The sequence below is a fragment of the Cydia pomonella genome, chromosome 9 (genome assembly GCF_033807575.1).
Source record: "Cydia pomonella isolate Wapato2018A chromosome 9, ilCydPomo1, whole genome shotgun sequence".
Taxonomy (NCBI): Eukaryota; Metazoa; Arthropoda; class Insecta; order Lepidoptera; family Tortricidae; genus Cydia; species Cydia pomonella.
Genome location: NC_084711.1, coordinates 14,071,614 through 14,091,722, shown reverse-complemented (window position 1 = coordinate 14,091,722; position 20,109 = coordinate 14,071,614). Strand labels below are relative to the sequence as shown.

General features: G+C 40.8%; 1 protein-coding gene across 7 annotated transcripts in view; it reads right to left on the bottom strand.

The window, feature by feature from the left end:
• Nucleotides 1–20,109, bottom strand: part of LOC133520926 (partitioning defective 3 homolog B) — a 68,543-nt gene that overhangs the window by 7,200 nt on the left and 41,234 nt on the right. For 5 of the 7 annotated variants that reach the window (XM_061855619.1, XM_061855621.1, XM_061855623.1 and 2 more), the window contains 12 exons: nt 19,051–19,206; nt 18,320–18,492; nt 17,788–17,990; nt 17,341–17,531; nt 15,982–16,149; nt 15,359–15,589; nt 14,841–15,016; nt 13,878–14,029; nt 12,911–13,460; nt 11,084–11,244; nt 10,789–10,911; nt 9,764–10,219 (listed from right to left, as the gene is read on the bottom strand). In XM_061855619.1, the coding sequence (XP_061711603.1) occupies nt 9,900–10,219; nt 10,789–10,911; nt 11,084–11,244; nt 12,911–13,460; nt 13,878–14,029; nt 14,841–15,016; nt 15,359–15,589; nt 15,982–16,149; nt 17,341–17,531; nt 17,788–17,990; nt 18,320–18,492; nt 19,051–19,206 (2,604 nt within the window). In that variant the 3' untranslated portion in view covers nt 9,764–9,899. Of the gene's footprint in view, nt 1–1,801; nt 1,889–2,836; nt 2,905–6,399; nt 6,509–8,031; nt 8,173–9,204; nt 10,220–10,788; nt 10,912–11,083; nt 11,245–12,910; nt 13,461–13,877; nt 14,030–14,840; nt 15,017–15,358; nt 15,590–15,981; nt 16,150–17,340; nt 17,532–17,787; nt 17,991–18,319; nt 18,493–19,050; nt 19,207–20,109 lie in introns of those variants that run through there. The other 2 variants (XM_061855626.1, XM_061855624.1) reach the window with 2 other exon arrangements.

The window sequence follows — 20,109 nt, the reverse complement described above, 5'->3', positions numbered from 1 at the left end:
CTAAGGTAATTGTAGGTGCCTATTTACTTAGAAAAGGCGTTACTTAATAATTACACCGCGTTGCGTTGTCAATTATTATACCTACATGGACGTAAATAGGTACATGAAGTATATCTCTAGGTTACATAATGATAGGTACAACGATATCATCTACTTCGTTGTTTTTTTTTACAGTGTATATTTCATCTCTCTCTCTCTCTCGCTCTGTATTTTTCTACCTGCGCTTATATAAGGTTTTCCTTTTTCGTAACTATGTTACACAAAGAGGTAGCTAAGGAAAGTTCATTCACATGTACGATACATTAGGTACCGAACGTGAAATGTGTTGAAACATCCACGTAAAAAGGACCTCATCTCTACTAAGGCTCATTGTTATCTAAGTATGTTACCGACAATCTGTTAATATGTACCTTTAAATAATAACATCCACGCGCCTGAGAAAACATTGAGCCATAGAAAAGTGATCCAGTCACACCAGGTTTACACGGGTAAGCTAAATAATAACACTAACAATGCCTTTAAGTCTCTTCACAACTTAATAGAAAACGGTTGACGAGCTTAACAGAACTGTACGTGGGTGTTATATGTGAATTTACCTCACCGCGTTTGTATTTTCTTCTGACGTAATATTACGAAAGCAACCTTGTCGTAAATATTTAAAGTTTATATTTGAATGAAAGATCGATATATATAATACGAGGATATGAAAGTAATACGGCGATAATTGTTGCCTGTAAGCGATGGAGGAAATTTATTTAGAGCAAAGTGGTATCTATTTTTAGTGTCGTATTTCTGTTAGGGTTCCCGTCTGTGTATAATAATGATATTATATTTATGAATAAGTGTTTTTTTTTTATTATCTGTCTAGTTGTGCTATGTTATTCTGTCTCACATGTTTTACTGGAGATTTTGTGTAAGTACCTAAACATACTCGTAGGCAGGTCAGCAAAATATAAACCAGCGATAACCCACCAATCAACACGATTGAGTTGTATTATTAAATTTATAAACCTCTTGCAATAAGTTATTTTTAATTATTTCAATTTCGAGTGCTAGTAATCTTTGTACACATGTAAATATAGAGTATATCTACGGCACTCAATTAAAAAAAAATAATAGCAGGGTAAAATTTTGCGGGTTGCCCCCGAATGTCGTTGATACCATAAATCATAGCTCAACGAGGGGGAGGGGGGTTTAGGGTTGGCAACGCGCGTGTAGCTCCTCTGGAGGCGTACATAGGCTACGGAAGCTGCTTACCATCAGGCGGGCCGTGTGTTTGTTTGTCACCGACGTAGTATAAAAAAAAGTTGCATACAAATTTTTTTTTTTGTTATTAAGAGGGAAGTATGTCCATACAAAAAGAGAAATCGTTTTTCTACAACTAATTTTTTTCCATTTTCCATGATTTTTTTGTATGTTACAATAAAAAACTAGGTACTTTACAGGTATTCCTTTTTTTTTAATTGCAAAAAAAAAACTTTTTTTTTTTCAAAAAAACGAAACCTAGATATGCTGAAGCGATCGACATCTAAATCAAAGTGATTTGTTAATATTTAGCTAGTGGAAAACTTTTTCTCCCGAAATGGAATTTCATAGAAAAACGCTAGATTCGAAAAGGCTATTCTTCCCTCTTAAGTACTGACAGATTTTTGAGTTTTTAAAATTTTGGTCCCGTACAATTAATATTTGGTCCTATTAATATTAATCAGTATAAATTTGAAACAGGACGGAAAGAAACACCCGTCTTCAGTGCCTATGACCCTATATCTCAAAACGTATAAAGGTAAAAGCGTATATTTACCTCTCCTCCTCGACTTTGGCCCTCTGCGCGTGAACTTGCCGCCTCATCTGTCCTATTTGCACTTCGCTCAACTTTTCACGCCGCGCGCTGCAAAACATCGGTCAATATTTACTTACAGTCAAGTGCAAAAATATGTATCGAAAGAATCGTCTCATAAATATGGTACTACGCTCTTATTACACTGGAATAAGATGCTATGGGACATATTCTTGAGTAAGATGTGTACACCCATATTTTTACACTTGACTGTACATCGTCATAAGATAAACATACAAACAACATCTGCAACTTTCGCTCTTAGAACGTTCTTAAGATTTATATTTAGTAAATACTCCGAAAGTGTAAATAAAGACGATGGGAAAAGAATGTTTCCAATATTTGTACCTTTTAGTGGGCCGGTGGGATTTGTTTAATGTACTGTCGCCTGAATTTAGGTTAGGGCTAAAAGTACAATGTTTAATAAATAACATTTTAAGACAAAGCTGTAGTATACACATTTTATAACTTAAACTCCGTTATCGTTAACTCTTTTTCAAGTAATTTATTGATTGCTATTGGAAGTATTAGAACAAATTAAATTATTTTCAGAAACTATTTTAATTTTTTTTTATTTAAAGTAGAAACACTACTATATAAATTATAAACTGAAATAAATGTCATATACTAAGAAAAAGTGACCAAGGCCTCCAGTGCCCCAGGCTGGAATCGAACCAGCGTCCTCTGCTATCGCGGCAGTTGCCTGAGCCACTGGAGGCCTTGGTCATTTTTTCTTATTATATGACATTTATTTCAGTTTATAATTTATTGATTGGTCTACGAAACATCGTTTTGGACTAATGACCTGAAAAAGGGCTAAGTTAAAGCTTTAAAAATACGCTTAAAATATAATTGATTTAAGTCATGTGCACACATCTTTTTATCAGACCTCTTCATTTGAAAAAACAAAGTAAAACATTAAATCAACAATAATTAAAATTTGTACGTAGCTACGTTTAAATATACACAGCCTTATTATAATTACGGGTAAGTACTTACTTAAGGTTTTGTTGGATTTCGTCGTAGTTGACGTAGTGGCCGGTTGGTCCCCAGGCACTTTCCATTCCCTGCGAAAATGAATTCAGAATGAATACGATGATTAATTATTAGCAGAGCGATTTATTTCAAACTAAACTTCAGAAAAACGTATATACTAGAAATACCCGGTACTAGAAATCGCGGTATGCAAGTAGGTATTTTTACCTCGTTCTACTTAGTAGACACCTAACTCTTATCAATCAACTTTGTATGTAAGTTAGTTTGAAACAATTCTCTCCCATAACACATAAAGGCATTGTTTCCTTAAACATTAACCCCCTTATTCATAAAGACGTTTATGAATAAGGGGGTAAATGTAAAAGAGGACACAGGTATATGTTACTTAGGAAATAATATCGGTAGCTATATTAATATAGTTTTAAAAGTAGGAAATATAGGAAGCCTTGTTAATACTTAAGCAAAGTTTTAGTCACGATATTTAATTAAGGTTCGCTCGTTAGCAGCTAGTTCGATAAGTGCTTTTGTTTAATTGTTAGTTCCTATTCAATATGTGGTGTTTTAGGCGTTTTTGTTATATTATAATTTATTAGGAACGAATTAAACGTTACAAAAGATGCAGCCTGTGTAGATAGTTTCACAAAAACAAATAATCAAATGTATAAGTAAAATAATGTTGCATCGATCTTTGGAAATGTTTCATTCGCTCCCACAAAATGAAATATATTAATTTTATGTAATTCTGAACAATGCAATGAAGCTACAGAAAGCTAGATTAAATAATTTCTACGAACGCTCTTAAACTTGAGTAGTTTTTAACCCGCATCCACAGATTTCGCTGTCAAAAACAGTTTCTTATTATTATTAACAGTGCACAGGTGCAAATATATACAATATATTTATACATGCCTCTGATTTCCATTTAAACTGTACAAAATTTACACTTTAATTATGCCAACACATTGCCGGACATACGTTACCCCTTCCACCAATTTAAACAGGTATTCAATTCAAATATATTCAGATTGATGTATGTATTATTTTTTTTTTATTTTTTTTAATTTATTGAGAAACAAACAGTCTTAAAATAAACATATGAGCAACTTAGCTAATAGCTATGGATTGATTTCGTTATAGACCTATAGTTTCCTAATTTTAAATTATTCGATGTACAATTGAAAAAATAATAATAGTGTAAACTTATAGCGTACATAACAAAAGCGTAAATTTATATATAAAATATATATATATATATATATATGTAGAGAACTGAGAAAATACTTAAATCACAGGTACCTATTATCAGGTTGCTGCAACTTTTCACCGTTATTTTAGAAAAGAATATACTGCTCTTTTAAAGAGGCCTAATGAATTGCAAAACAAATCTGCGTCCATACATTTTTCATTGTACTGCCTACATGCGCGCCCAATATATGAATGCTGTGCGTATTTCGTTCTGCTGTTAGAAATGCTAAATAATGCCTTACTGCGACAACTACGTTCATTTCTACGGGGGACACGGAAACCAATTTTATGTAATAAGTCGGGGGCATCTACAATATTATTAATAATTTTGAATAAAAATACTAAATCTAATTATATGAATGAGTTACTGTAATGTGACATTTATGTATGGACTGATGAGCTCCGTTAAATAAATTTAAAACAAAAACATTCGCACATAAAAGGAGAAACGTGAGTCGTTAATGAACATAAAGTTTGATTTAAATATTTATAAGATTGAGAACCCATTCCATTCAACATTTTTTTATAAGGACAACCATGGCCTTATTAACAGTAGATATACTTAAATAATTTATTAATATCATGCATCAATTTAGGAGTTAAAATTCATATGGTTATTAATATTTCAGTGAAAACAAACTTCGTAAGAATTTTAGATTATAGGTAAGTATGCCAAATGCTAACAAAATCTGTCATATTTATTTACCTACATTATTTGCAATTTCTATTGAACTTCACTTTATTTAATATATTAAGGGCCTGTTTCACAATGTCCAACTAAAGTACTCGTATTGGATAGTTAATTAACAAATAAATTAACCGCCAGATAAAACTTCCTGCAAACCTTAGCACTTTATCTACCAGCTAAGCTTATTTGAAGATTGTGAAACGCTAATAAAGATGACTTTTTTCGTCAGATAAGTGGCGAGTAGCTTATTCAGGACTTTACTTGGACTTGTGAAACAGGGCCTAAATAAATAACAATTGACGGAAAAGTTATCCCAAATATAAAAGGTATAATTTAACTTTGATTTTATCTTCGTAACTATATTCAATACAGTTACTTCTACCGTATTAAGTATTGATTACACAGAGATTGTTTTGCCACGGTTATTATTTATTGTATAGTATTTAAAGTCCCCAAATTATTTGATGTTTATTGTAAAAGGATATACTAATATTAAAGTCGTGTTTTCTTTTAGGCATCTGTCCATTGCCGGCAGTTAACAATTTGGTAACACAAAGAAAGGACACCGACTGTATAAATATGAACAGTTAGCGATTAGGCGGGTCCACACAGAGTGAGTATTTTGTGCGTGAGGAAATTGCCTCGCGCGTATGCTCTGTCTGTGTGGACCCACTTATTAACGATTAATATATGTAGGTGGGAAAGTCCCCTGTACAGGCCGCGTAGCCAACGTTACAATCGTTCACGCTCCGTAGCGTATCGTAGCTATCTCTCTCTATCACTTTTCCATATTAGTGCGATTGTGACAGTTGCGTTTCGTTCGCCACGGAGCGTGAACGATATGCACGTTGGCTACGCGGCCAGGGTGCCTAACGAAACGGTTATATCTCTTTATCACTCTTACATATTAATGTGACAGAGAGCTAGGCTAGGCATTTTGTTTTACTCGCACGGGAAATTTCTCTTATTTTATTTAAGCGTCGGTAGTCGCTATCTCGGTGGCAGTCGGACGGATGCTTAATTTGGGTGTTACAAGTGTTCGGGTGTATAAATATTAAAGGACATTATTACCCAAATTGACTAAGTTCCACAGTAAGCTCAATAAGGCTTGTATTGTGGGTACTTAGACAACGATATATAAAATATATACATATTTGTAAATACTTAAAACACATTCATGACTAAGGAACAAATATCCATCACACGAATAAATGCCCTTATCAGGATTTGAACCCGGGACCATCGGCTTCATAGGTCACTACGCACTAGGCCAGACAGATCGCCAATATTAACACAATTCAATCAAATTACAACAATTATTGGCACAATTCAACATCTGTACAAAACATACCAGTACGGTTATATTTCCCGACACTGACCATACTCGTTTACTATTCAGGATTCAACCTATTTGTAACGTCGTCAGGCAAAAGGTACAATATCAGTCGTACGGAGGGGTGAATTATAATGGCATGCTTATGGCAGAAACGCTTTAATTCAACATAAGTCACCGTTTGCTCGAAAACCTGATGCATCGTAAACGCAGTTTGTAAAGGAAAGAAAGAGCGAAGGAGGAAAAAGAGTATAATTATCTAGTAATACATGACACATGAGTGTAGTGTGCGACACTCACTGGGTGCTGGGGCTTGGGCGGCGGCGCGGCGCGCGCGGGCGGCGCGCGGTAGGGCGGCGCGCGCTCCGGGCGCTCGCCGCTGCTCTGCCGCGAGTGCTGCGGCGAGGGCCTGCACGGGGAGTGTCATTACAACTCAGCCAAAATTCCAATTAGAATACGGGACTTCAAGTGTTTCAGATACAAATCAATATAAAAATAAATAAAGGAATACCTCTGTCTAACCTGTATTTACCTAACGCAGCGGCTTACGTGAGCGAATACCTCGCGAATGCGAAGCGGCGCGGCGCTGCCGCCCAAGGGCATTCGCGTACACAACGCGATCGCCCACTTCCTCGCGACGCGCCGCTTCGCGTTCGCGATTTATTCGCTCACGTAAGCCGCTGCGTTAGTATTTGTTATTCATTCAATTTAAAAGTAGGTACCGACAAAATAACGTAACATTTATAAGCGTTTTCTTAACAAAGAAGTCGTGTGTTCAAACCAAGAATTATGTACTTATACACTATATAAAACTTATATAAAAAGAGACCAACAAAATTGTATAGCTTATAATATATGTTTTCAAGAATACAGTATAAATTTTGTATAAAAAAAGTACGAACATTTAAAAAAGAATTAGAAAATGCACAACTTGTGACGTAAGAAAATCATAATAAATATATTTAAGATGGCCTCTTTTAAAATTACATCCATATTATGAGAGGGGTAAATAGAGGTTATTGGTTTTAAAAGGGGGAAAATTGTTGTTGAACCCCTCGTGCTAGTATTAATACCCGAAAAAGCGACAAAGTTCAAAATTGAGCATCGAGCGTAGCGAGCTTTGCCACTGAGTGAAACACATTTTTTTTTTCATCACACCAACGCGAGGAAAATACTAAACATTACTAATCAAATCCAAATAACCGCTATTAAATATCACTACTTACAAATTAATTAATTCTACCATCCAAAAAGAGGAAACAACACAATATTTGCATCTAATTACTTTGCCACACTTGTGGATGAAATGCAACTTTCTTATCAGTTTTCGAAGTATGAGTATCAAACAAAGCCTTTACCCGCTGGTGTGGTAAAATAGTTATTTGTTTTACAAGGGGGCAAATCTGTTGTTTAACCGCTCTTGCTAATATTGATACCCGAACAAGTGAAATTTTTAAAAAAACAAACCACGAGCGTAGCGAGTGATTCGAATAATTTAATCTTGAGCGTTGCGAGGGTTTCAAAGCACGAGGGTTTACAAATTTTGCCCTTTAGCAAAATACATTTTTTTTACTACACCGACCCACATAAAATATGAACTGTAAGACATTAAACACAATCAAACCAAATAAAGTCCAAATGAGCGTCATTAAATATGTATTTACCATTCAAAATCAACATTAAAAAGTCCATTTTACTAGATAACATAAGGAAACCATTTGATATTTGCATCAGTTTACTTTGCCCCACATGAGGATAAAATGCAACTTTCTCGTCAATTTTCGAACAATCAAGAGAACCTATACCAACTCCTTCTTCTTCTTCTCAGTCGTTTCGCTCTTGACAGAACGGTCGTGGACCATACCAACTGGTATGGTGATAAAAAATCAATTGTTACTCTTAAAAGCTTATTGCATAAAAGCAATTGCTTACTTATCGTGTGTGTTCTCCTCCATTCTCTCTTCCCGGTTGTGCCGCTCTAACGCTTCCCTTGACAGTGATTTCTCCGAAGCTCGGCCTGGTTGACATCTGCCGTATATTTCCGTTTCCGTTTTTTTGTGAGGTTTGCCGATTCTGTTTAAATTAAAAATAGCATTCAAATGTGTTTTACATAGATACATAACTGGATGAATACTGGATAGAGGAGATTTTGAAAGTCTATTATCACAAACGACAAATATTCAAGATAACATAAAAATGAAGCTCCCTTCAACACTCACTACTGGATGTTTAATTAACGAGTAAAGCTAATTACCGCAGTTAACGTATTAAATAACAAAAAAGTGCATATGCAAATGACACTTTATTTGTAGTATTTAGGTGATACATTTTACAACCCATCCACTCTATTCAAGTGAAAAATAGTGTCAGGAGACTTTATTCTTTTATTAGAATCGAAAGATCTAATGATTCTACAGCTAACTTAAAACTCACAGACCTATATTAAAATTAAATGAGGTTATGGCGAAATCGAGTAAAGCTTTTTTTTTTCTTTCTTCCTAGCGTTGTCCCGGCATATTGCCACGGCTCAAGGGAGCCTGGGGTCCGCTTTGACAACTAATCCCAAGATTTGGCGTAGGCACTAGTTTTTACGAAAGCGACTGCCATCTGACCTTCCAACCCAGAGGGTAAAACTAAGCCTTGTAGGGATTAGTCCGGTTTCCTCACGATGTTTTCCTTCACCGAAAAGCGACTGGTAAATATCAAATGATATTTCGTACATAAGTTCCGAAAAACTCATTGGTACGAGCCGGGGTTTGAACCCGCGACCTCCGGATTGCAAGTCGCACGCTCTTACCGCTAGGCCACCAGCGCTTCGCGAAATCGAGTAAAGCTGAAGACGCCAATTCAAATCCGGTGTCGGCCACTGGAACTCTTGGTAACTTTTTTCTGTAGTACCTCTGTGACCTTATAACAGGAATTATCCAAAAGCGACTGACCTTAGCATGTTGGAGAGCGACTTGAGCAGCGAGGGCTTCTTGTGCGAGAGCGAGGACTGCTGCGGCGAGCCGCGCACCATGCCCTCCGGCCCGCGCCCGCCGTCCGTCAGCCAGTGCTTGAGCGCTGCGCACACATACATATATAGCTGACCTTAGCATGTTGGAGAGCGACTTGAGCAGCGAGGGCTTCTTGTGCGAGAGCGAGGACTGCTGCGGCGAGCCGCGCACCATGCCCTCCGGCCCGCGCCCGCCGTCCGTCAGCCAGTGCTTGAGCGCTGCGCACACATACATATATAGCTGACCTTAGCATGTTGGAGAGCGACTTGAGCAGCGAGGGCTTCTTGTGCGAGAGCGAGGACTGCTGCGGCGAGCCGCGCACCATGCCCTCCGGCCCGCGCCCGCCGTCCGTCAGCCAGTGCTTGAGCGCTGCGCACACATACATATATAGCTGACCTTAGCATGTTGGAGAGCGACTTGAGCAGCGAGGGCTTCTTGTGCGAGAGCGAGGACTGCTGCGGCGAGCCGCGCACCATGCCCTCCGGCCCGCGCCCGCCGTCCGTCAGCCAGTGCTTGAGCGCTGCGCACACATACATATATAGCTGACCTTAGCATGTTGGAGAGCGACTTGAGCAGCGAGGGCTTCTTGTGCGAGAGCGAGGACTGCTGCGGCGAGCCGCGCACCATGCCCTCCGGCCCGCGCCCGCCGTCCGTCAGCCAGTGCTTGAGCGCTGCGCACACATACATATATAGCTGACCTTAGCATGTTGGAGAGCGACTTGAGCAGCGAGGGCTTCTTGTGCGAGAGCGAGGACTGCTGCGGCGAGCCGCGCACCATGCCCTCCGGCCCGCGCCCGCCGTCCGTCAGCCAGTGCTTGAGCGCTGCGCACACATACATATATAGCTGACCTTAGCATGTTGGAGAGCGACTTGAGCAGCGAGGGCTTCTTGTGCGAGAGCGAGGACTGCTGCGGCGAGCCGCGCACCATGCCCTCCGGCCCGCGCCCGCCGTCCGTCAGCCAGTGCTTGAGCGCTGCGCACACATACATATATAGCTGACCTTAGCATGTTGGAGAGCGACTTGAGCAGCGAGGGCTTCTTGTGCGAGAGCGAGGACTGCTGCGGCGAGCCGCGCACCATGCCCTCCGGCCCGCGCCCGCCGTCCGTCAGCCAGTGCTTCAGCGCTGCGCACACATACATAGTATTCATACTCAGTATTAGTGCTAGCTCTTCTTATTACTCGTACCCACCCCGCATAGCGGCGTATCCACTTACTTGGGATCTTAAGTAAAGTTGCACTCGACATAAACAATAAGTCGGGTCTCTACGTCTCCAGTATGCGCGGCGGCGTGCACGACAAGATAACTCTTTGTTTAATAACTCATATAAAGATGATAATATGAAAGATGGAGAGGTGAGAACGTGCCGGGTGCGCCGGCACGTCTAATGAAGACTCGATTTTAGGTCGAAAAGCGGTTACTTAATCAGACAAAAATATCTAAACTTATTGATCAAATAATTAAATTCTAGACTTCTGCAGATCACAAACTGTTGTAAACAGGAATTTGTAAAATTTACCAATTTTGATCGTTAGTCATGTTTGACACTTATTCTAAGTATAAGGTTTATGTCATGTCCACGTAGTTAATTATTTGCTCCATGTCAATGGTTAAACAGGTCCTCCAAAAGTTCATATTTTTGTAACATAATAATTTGCTTCGCAATTAAATTGATAAAAATAAATTGCACTTACGTGGATGCGCACGCGCGTATATCGGCTCGTTCCGCGGATTCCTTTGGTTTTCCTGTATCGCTGTTTGTAGCGATTCTAAACTTGACGACTTCCGCATCCCCAGTGATGGACCAACTTGTAATGCTGAGAATACAATATTTATGCATAAATAATGATGGATGACAGTTGACAACACGACCTAGAACCTAATGTCACGTTGGGAACATCAGGCCATATAATACATAAAAGTATGTGCACGCGATTAAGTTCCATTTCAGTTTGTTATAAGTTATGTGGGGTGTGCAGATGTACTCACAGTGCATGGCCTTGATCTCCTTGATCTTCTTGTAGGTGCCGGTGGCCTTGGCGTCCATGGCGGCGTGGCGCTTCTCCGACATGGAGCGCCGCCCCACCGCGTCGCGGCTGAAGCCCGCGCCGCTCTCGCTGCCGGACTCGCCGGGCCCGCTTGTGCTCCCTCTGTGACAATCATTATTTCGTTAACCGCGATTCACGTGTAAAAGTAGTAGGTGATTGTACAATAAGGGCATAAAGCGATCCATTTTTATCAGAGGCAATTCATTTACCAATCTAGTCAAGAATACAAATGGACATTTATACCTGAGTTATGTATACACTCTGATTTTCACTTCGATTGCGAGGAAAATTTACAAAAATGTCCAATATTTTAAGTTATTTTATTTACCGTAATTGTTCAAGACTAAAGAAAATCGTACTCGGGCCGGTCGGGGGCGCGCCGGCCGGGCTGGCAAGCAGTATGGCAGATATTGAACTTTATTGCTAAATAAGGGTCGTAAAAAATGATTTTACTTTATGCTCTAGAGCATAATAAGCAATTTTATGTCGCTTACACGCGACTTAAATGTCAATTTAAGTTTCACTTTACCCCTAATATGCGAGGCGCATCTTATATAGTCTGTTCGGAAAGAGAAGAGTCGTGGAATGTATTGGGCTCCATAAATTCCACGACTCTTCTCTTTCCGCACAGACTCTACTAAAGCCGGTAGCAGCGCCGTACCTATCGCACACCCGCGACCATTGGCGCTGACATTTAAATATGGAATTGTAAAGCCGCGACCAAACATGAGCGATTCGCCGTGTGCCGAGCCAATTATATCTAAGAAAACATTAAAGAATGTTAACATTAATCAGCATTCAGCGAGTCCCGCATGTCTGGTCGCGGCTTACCCGCTATTATTAAATTCAGACTTAAATATTTGACTTAAGTAAACCGAGCCCTGACTCCATTAATATTTTCATCGTACTATACTCATTCTTTATTGTTAATAGGTAATTACATGTCAACTTACATAACTAGCAAAATTTATATATAAAAGGTATTAAAATTTCAACACATTTCATTAGTTAAAATACATTAGCTACTTACGTAGGTATAGATTTTCATTAATATTTCGCAGTTGAAATTCTTCTAAATTATAGAACAACCGCTCAACAAGCCAAGCTTTATAGTTATTTGTGTCCCAAGGGAGGAAAAGTCGGAAATTGCGTGCCGCGTGTAAAATTGATAACCGAGCCGAAGGCGAGGATGGCAAACACGTGGGATGGACGTGCCTACGTTTCCTCCCGTGGTGCGCATATTATTTTTCTACTCGACGGAGGCGGAAAGCGGCAACTTTGTTTAGCGCAGCGGGAGCAAAGTTGACGCTTTCCGCCCGGATTTTTAACGATTAACAAACTAGGTGCGTCTGTTATTACTGATGGATAGATTATTATACACAGAAGGGCCCATGACGTGTATACATACTTTTTGCCGTCTATATAAATATAACTTCATAAAATGTAGCTCCTCAGTGAATATTTCCCAAATAATGGAAGATAACTTCACATCCAAGCATTTACTTTACCCCAATTTTGGCACCCGGCTACTACACTTATTGCAGTACCAAGTGTGGCGTAAGAAATGGGGACAGCGAAAATTGATAAACTAAAACTATGAAATAGTGCACACTTAATAGCTTACGTAAGAGGAAACGTATTGATCACATTCACAACTTTACGAACATGACAAGGTGAGACTTTTAATTGATTTAATACATATTTAGTTTCAAAAAAGGCCTGGATTATTTAGTTTTTGGTCGCAAGTATATAAGAAGGGTGGCAGTACCTCGTCGTGGTTCCATAGTCTTCTTCAATAATAACATTATGGTGCGCGGGCGGCGACCGCGACATGTGCACATGCCCCACGTTCGGCCGGAAGTGGCCGTTCGTCACCGGCGCCTCCAGTTGCGTCGCCATGTAATAGCTCTCGTTCCTTAACCCGGTCAGCCTGTCTATGACAGGATTCCAGCCGTCCAGGCGACTCCACTCGAAGCTATCTCTTTTAGGATCGTGAGGAACCGTATCTTTCTCTCTTTCTAAATACCCTTTGCTATCGTCAGATTGATTGGAGACCCAGCTCGTGTTGTTATTTATTGTAATTATTGACGCGTGCTTCTTGCTGCCTCTGTGCTCGTGGTTGTCTATGCTTCTCTCTTTGTGGTTGTCGAATTTGTTTTGGTTGTAGTCGGTGGGTTTGTTCTCTTTGTCGGTGTTGTATATGACGGTGTTGAAGTTTTGGGAGCTGTTGTTATTGTCGACGCTGTTGGTGGTGTTGCCGGACTCGTTGCCGTTGGGCGGCGTGTCGTCTTTCCATCGAGCGAGGCTGTCCATGCTATCTGCAATAGATATTTTCAGTGACTAAGGTTAAAACAGGGATGCGGAATTGATGTTATTTAACTTATCATAACGAAATCGCTACCATGTTAAGATCGGCGAAAATTAATTGTACATGGCGCTCATTAAGTTTTCATACGATATATATGTTGAGAGAGAATAAGAGAGTGACAAAAGATGGATGGTCCTTTACTTTGGCGATGGGCGAAAAACTGAGTAATTTTCGCAAAAGTAAATAAAAACTATATCCCGTCGTCAGTTGGACAGTTGCCTTCCCCAATGAAACGAAATGTTTAACATTATATATAGGTACCTCAATTATAGAATCATGTTAGTATAAGCAAAAATTTTCAACAAGTGTCACTCGTGAAAAAACGACAATATATCCTGATGGTGACGACACCAGATTGTAACATTACCCGTCCTCCTGGCGATGGTGAGCGAGATGCTGCCGCGCACGCTGGGCCGCGCGTGCAGCAGGGCGCGGCGCAGCGTCTCCATGGCCTCGGCGTTGGACTGCCCCACCAGGGACACGCCGTTCACGCTCAGCAGCTGGTCGTTCGTGTGTAATCTACAACAATCGATAGAGTTTGTACCATTTAAAGGAAAAGTTCAAACGCCTTAAATTCGTCAGGCTCCCTGCTGGCGCAGAGAGCAGGGGCGTACGCGTTGCAAAACACTCTCAATTTATTTGCACTTAATGAACTGAGCTCGCGGCTTGCCGCCGGCCCACTCACGTTCCGTCGCAATGTGATGTTGCTTATGGTACCTTGTATCTGCTAGGTACAGTGTGTCTGTATCAGTTGTTGATTCCGCGGAGTCACGTGATTCACGATTTTACTGCGAGTATTTCTATTGATGGTACAAATTTAAATACCAATACATCTAGTAATTAAAAGTGAGACTTTAGTGAGTGAAAACAGATCAATTTTAGTTCATATTATTATTATTATTTATTATTCATTAAATATGTCCAGCAAACTTTTCATTATATCTAATTATACATTTTAGTTGAAACCTTCAACGCTGGTTTCAACTTATTCATAAACGTCTACTAAAGTTGACAAGCCGCTAATAATCGTTTGTCCCTTTCCGACCTATTGGTATGACGGATAGTGTACATTAACAGCCCAAAAAGACCGGGGCCTGTGTTAGGGCTAGTTACAATGTATATGACCAAAGTTTAGAGAGCGATCGGATTTTGGATAAATAATTTTCCTATACCTAATTTAAAATTTACTCAGTCAACGAAAAAAGCTTAAGTTTTTAATTAAACATGCAACCTACAAAACCACCATGCATACCTAAAATCTAAAAATTTATTATTTCAGGGCTTTAAGAATGTAAGACAACGTTCTTATAAAACTTGCATCTGTACTGACCTGCCATCTCTTGAAGCGGCTCCACCGTGCAGCACAGACTTGATGAAGATGCCAAGGTCCTGAGGGTCCGTGCCCACGGTGACCTTGCCTTTGACGCTGATGCCCAGCCCGGCCTTCTCCGAGTCGTGCACAGGCACGTCTAACCGAAGGATCAGACGATTTCTTAAACTAAGGATCTGAAAATGGAAGAATGAAGAATTGTCATGAAATGTGTCGTTGGGAATATGCAGCCGCAGATGATGAGAGTGAGAGATAAAAAGAGAAATTTAATAGGATTTGTGTAGTTAACAATCCTTTTTTATAACTAACGATAAATGTTGGGTGTTTGCTTCCCTCAACTCGTTGTGGGCCAGCATGGGAACTATAGCCCAATGTCTTTCTCGCATGAGAGGAGACTTGTGCTCAACAGCGGGTGATATAAAGGCTGATTATTAATAATAGGTTCTACGCACATTTGCGTAGTGACGTACATTTCTATATTTGAAAATCCAATATCCTTGAGGCTTCGGGATACTTACAGAGTTAGAACTAGAATTCAAAGCTTCCTGCAGCGAACTGTCCTGGTCTTTGATCAGGTCGTCCTTCGAGGAGCTCTTGGGTATCCGACCTCGCGCCGAGCCCTGGTTGATGGCGTTCACTATACTGGATACTCGGCCGTTCTCACCGACGTCCACTGGTTTGGATTGGCCGTTGGGCGTGCCTATCGCTTTTTCTGAGTATTTTTGTGGACTCTGTTGGGGCTCAACCCTCTGTAAACAAAACCGTTTAAATTGTTGCAAATCAAGGTGAAATTGTACCTGCACTCCAAGGTAAACGAAACACTCACTCAAAAGCTGTCGTGAACACTAATGATAGGTATCTTAATTATCTAGTTTATTTAAGATTAGTCTAGTAAGTAGCAGGACAAGACGGCCAGGGTTATCAACATTGTTACCCATTTGGTCATCTCATTTATGAAACAAGCTTAGGAACTCCGAGAAAAATAGAAGAATAGTTTTTTCAGTAACCATAAATAGCGTTCATAGCGCATCATCCTGAACATGTCCTCACGGCAAATGGTTGCCTTTCGAAGATGTTTCGACCAATATTTATGAGCATCGAATTCCAGTATCATAGTTAACTAAAGAAAGATTCCTCTGACCTGCGTTCTGCTGACGGGCCGCTGCACCACGATGTCGACGGTGGAGTCAGTGGGCGTGTTCCGGAGCAGGGCCACCACCTGCTGCTGCGTGAGGCCCGCCACCGACACGGCGTTGACGGACACCAGGCGGTCGCCGGCGCGCAGCCGCCCGTCCGTGACCGCGGCGCCCTGTGAATACAAGCAACTCGATATTAAATAAATAAATAAAAATAAATAAATCTTGTAGGTAAGACAGGTGTATTAGGTTTGTAACACATTTAGGTAGTGGGGTTGAGCCTCTGCCTCCCGAACTAGGTCTAAGCCTGTGACTCGGGAGTCAGCGATTCCTCCTTGATTTGGTAACAATGGTATCAGCAATAGAAATCCGTAGACTGGAAAAAGGTAAATGACAAAGATTGTAACTAATTAAAGCCAACTAATGCAGATATGTGTAAGTATGTGTGTAAGTCGTGGTGGTGTGGATCAGGTATGTGCATGTGTGTGTGTGTGTGTGTGTGTGTGTGTGTGTGTGTGTGTGAGTGTGTGTGTGGGTGTAGATAATGAGGTAACTGAAAAACATGATGAGCAAGAAGGATAGCAATGGTTATTTCAGACATGACAAGAGGTTTTCGGTTTCCTGATAAGATAGTGTTTGTAAAAAGGCAGATAGTTTTGCTTTGCAGTTATAGGAGTTTAGAATGATATTAATAAGAGGATCTGTCAAGATCTGGCGGATAGCACCTCACTTGAGAACCATTCATCCCCTGCATGTGCACCGCTCATTCTTCTCGAAATGCCCAAGAGCAACTAGCGATCCATTTCTAAATAATAGCAGACTGTAACAACTAGGTAGGACATAAAGCGATCCATTTTTATCCGAGGCTAAATTTATATAATATAGTCGAGAATAAAATGGACATTTATGCCTGAGCTATATGTAGGTACACTCTGCTTTTCACCGTATTTTTTCAAGACTAAAGAAAATCGTACTCGGGCCGGTCGAGGGCGCGGGGCGCGCCGGGCAGGGGCAGGTTTTATGGCGGATTTTGGGCTTTATTGCTAAGTTAATAAGAGCCGTAATAGATTATGCTCTAGAGCATTAAGTAAGGTCCTGAGGGTCCGTGCCCGTAACTACCAGTGCTATGGTCTATCGCATTCGCATGTGTAGACATATACGAGTACTACATCTTTGATGATAGTGACAAAAGATACTACTCACCTGCTTTAAAGAACTGAGACTAGAGCCACCGATATACAATCATGTCGTTTTCAAATGAGAGCGTATCTTCGATTGTATGGGAGAAGCTTTTTAGCGGCGGGTTTTTGTGACTTAAGTATACAATGTCAATTTCAAGGAATCAGTTTCCAACTCCAACCTACCTTAGGAAGAATATTTTTAATGTAGATAGGACAGTGTCCGCCCGTAGGATTATCTCTGGTGGTGATGGTGAAGCCTAATCCCTTCTCGCCTTTCACAAGAGTGACGGATACGTTTTGCGTCGCCGTCGCAGGCTTGCTGCTCGGGCTCACTGGGACTTCTTGACCGGATATCGCTCGCTCCGTGCTGCCCACTGGAAGGAAAATCAGAGTGTATTAATTATGTCTTAAACATGATGTCTTCACGTGGATTAAATTAGCACTATTAAGTATTACGTACCTACACATTAACTATTATTAGTAAGAAAACGATGTAAAACAGAGTCAAATTCCCAATTGTGATGAGTAATTTCAATCAAATGTTCCACTGTGGTAGTTATCGTCCTACGTGTTTATCCCTAATGGGTTGTAATCTCGCGTTTAAAGGCAAGTGGGACAAACTATGGTTACCCTCAGGTAAGAGATCAAGTGGGCGCTCCTGCGGATGCACGCTGGCGACGTTGTTGACTCCCGACACCCATCGCAACATGTCTTCGACTCGGTGGTTGTCGCCCGACGTGTCCTGGCCGAGCGGTTCTCTTCTAGCGTCGCGGGGTAAACTCTTGCTGCCGTAGCTCTGGACTCGGTCGGCTGCGTCTAGCCATACTCCACTCCTGAAACGAGAGGTAAAATGTTGATAAACCTTCAGTAAACTTTCGGTTGGTTATTTGTGTTATTAATTTATTATGTAGCATAAATCGTGAGTTACTAAACTAGGCTTATTTATATATTTTGTTAGGTTTACTCTAACGTGTAATAAATAATATATATCTAGTACCTACTAAAGTGAGGCTCGCTATAGTAGTATTTTACAAAATATATTGCACCTATGTCTGGTGCCTTTGCAGTCTTTGTAAATGTTTCATAAAGTGTGCATCCATGCTGTAAGAAGTTGTAAACGGCATAAAACACAAAACATGGGACACATTGTTGGTACACTTACCCAGGTCCAGAGAACTGCATGGAGAGCCTATTGGTTTGTCGCTGGAAGTGGCCGGGATTCAATCTGTCAGGGTCTGGTGGTCGACCGTCCGGCAACGGATGCACTTTCTGTGTCGTTCTGTTGTCGTCCCGACAGACTACAGCTGCTGACCAGCGTTTCGTCTGCTCTGTGGCCTGGAAATAAAATATTGTTTTCTTTTAATATAAAAAACCTAGTGTAAAGACGAACCCCCTTATTCGTAAAACTTTACAAGCCTCCATTAGTTAATTTGCGCCAGAAGTCTATAGTTAGTTAACACATATGTTTCGAGAACGGAAGAAAGTTCTTTTTACTCACCACTCATTCTTTTTACTCCAACGGTTAGTGCTATGAGCAAATAGAGCCTACCAACTGCTGAAGGCGAGCTTATGTCGGTGAATATTTTTGTGAATAAAGTATCATACTGACCGTTCGTTGTGGAGGTACAGTGTCCTGGTGCAGAGGTTTCGCTACCGAGCCGGACTTGCAGCCAGGTAGCGCCGTTCTCAAGGTCGCGCCCACTACGACTCGGAGTACCACTAGGTACCACTGCTGCATGTTCACAGCAGTGGTACCTTACCCTTCGTTGTGGAGGTAACGTGTCCTGGTGCAGGGTGGGTTTGCTGCCGCGCCGGACTTGCAGCCCCTTGGCGCCATCTTCAAGGTCACGCCTACCACGGCTCGGAGTTGAACATGCAACAGTGGTACATTACCGTTCGTTGAGGAGGTAACGTGTCCTGGTGCAGGGTGGGTTCGCTGCCGCGCCGGACTTGCAGCCCGTTGGCGCCGTCTTCGAGGTCGGCCGCGCCCACCTCCACGCACGACTCAGAGTTGGGCACACGCATACTGCCGCCGACGCCACCGCCGCCCTGTAAGTTTCATAAAGTTCTTTAATATACTGGCATGCCAATCGTGGCAATAATAAGCGGAGGATTTATAGATTTTAGTTTTGATAGATACAGTCAAATATTAAATCAAGCATGACTACCTAGTACTGCACAATAGTAGCACAGTAGCCAGTTACTGGGGCGTATATGAACTCGGTGATTACTCTGTAATGCATATGTAGAAGGATAACAAGAATAAACAGGCCCGGATACCTCAGAATATATTATACAATTTACAGTTTTCGATTTCGACTAAACATACCCAAAATGGCTTACATCTGATGCTAATTAAGGAAAAAATTATCTATAGACATAACTACAGAGCATCAATGCAAACTCAGAAATAGCCTATTTACCATAATAAACTCATGAATATCTCATAGCTGTCGTGACAAAAATACCCGAGAGCCATTTCACATAACAACTACACGGATTTGCATATGACGAATGAACTTGTACATGCGCCTGAGGCGTTGCAAAGCGCACGTAAATCACTACATACACATCGCTAGAGAAATAAACTAAGAGTATTACACTGGAGATTTACAGCTCTTTCTTAACCTATGTGGTGACAGAATAAAAGAAAATGTGACGATGACGTGATGAAGAAAATGTTATCGATATAGGTACGAACTGCCTTTGAAATTGAGATATCCGTACTGTCTGCAAAAAACAAAGTAACATTTTTATTGGATAAACGCTGTATATTTTTTTCAGAATGTCATAAAGAATAACATGCCCACTTTGCCCTGGCATTACGTTAATTAAGAAACAATAGCTGTCTACTTTCGCGTAGGTAGTGACTTCATAAACAGACATCAAAATCAAAGTGGTAGATTGATTAATGTTTACGTTTAATTATCTTGACTTCGAACAATTTAGGGT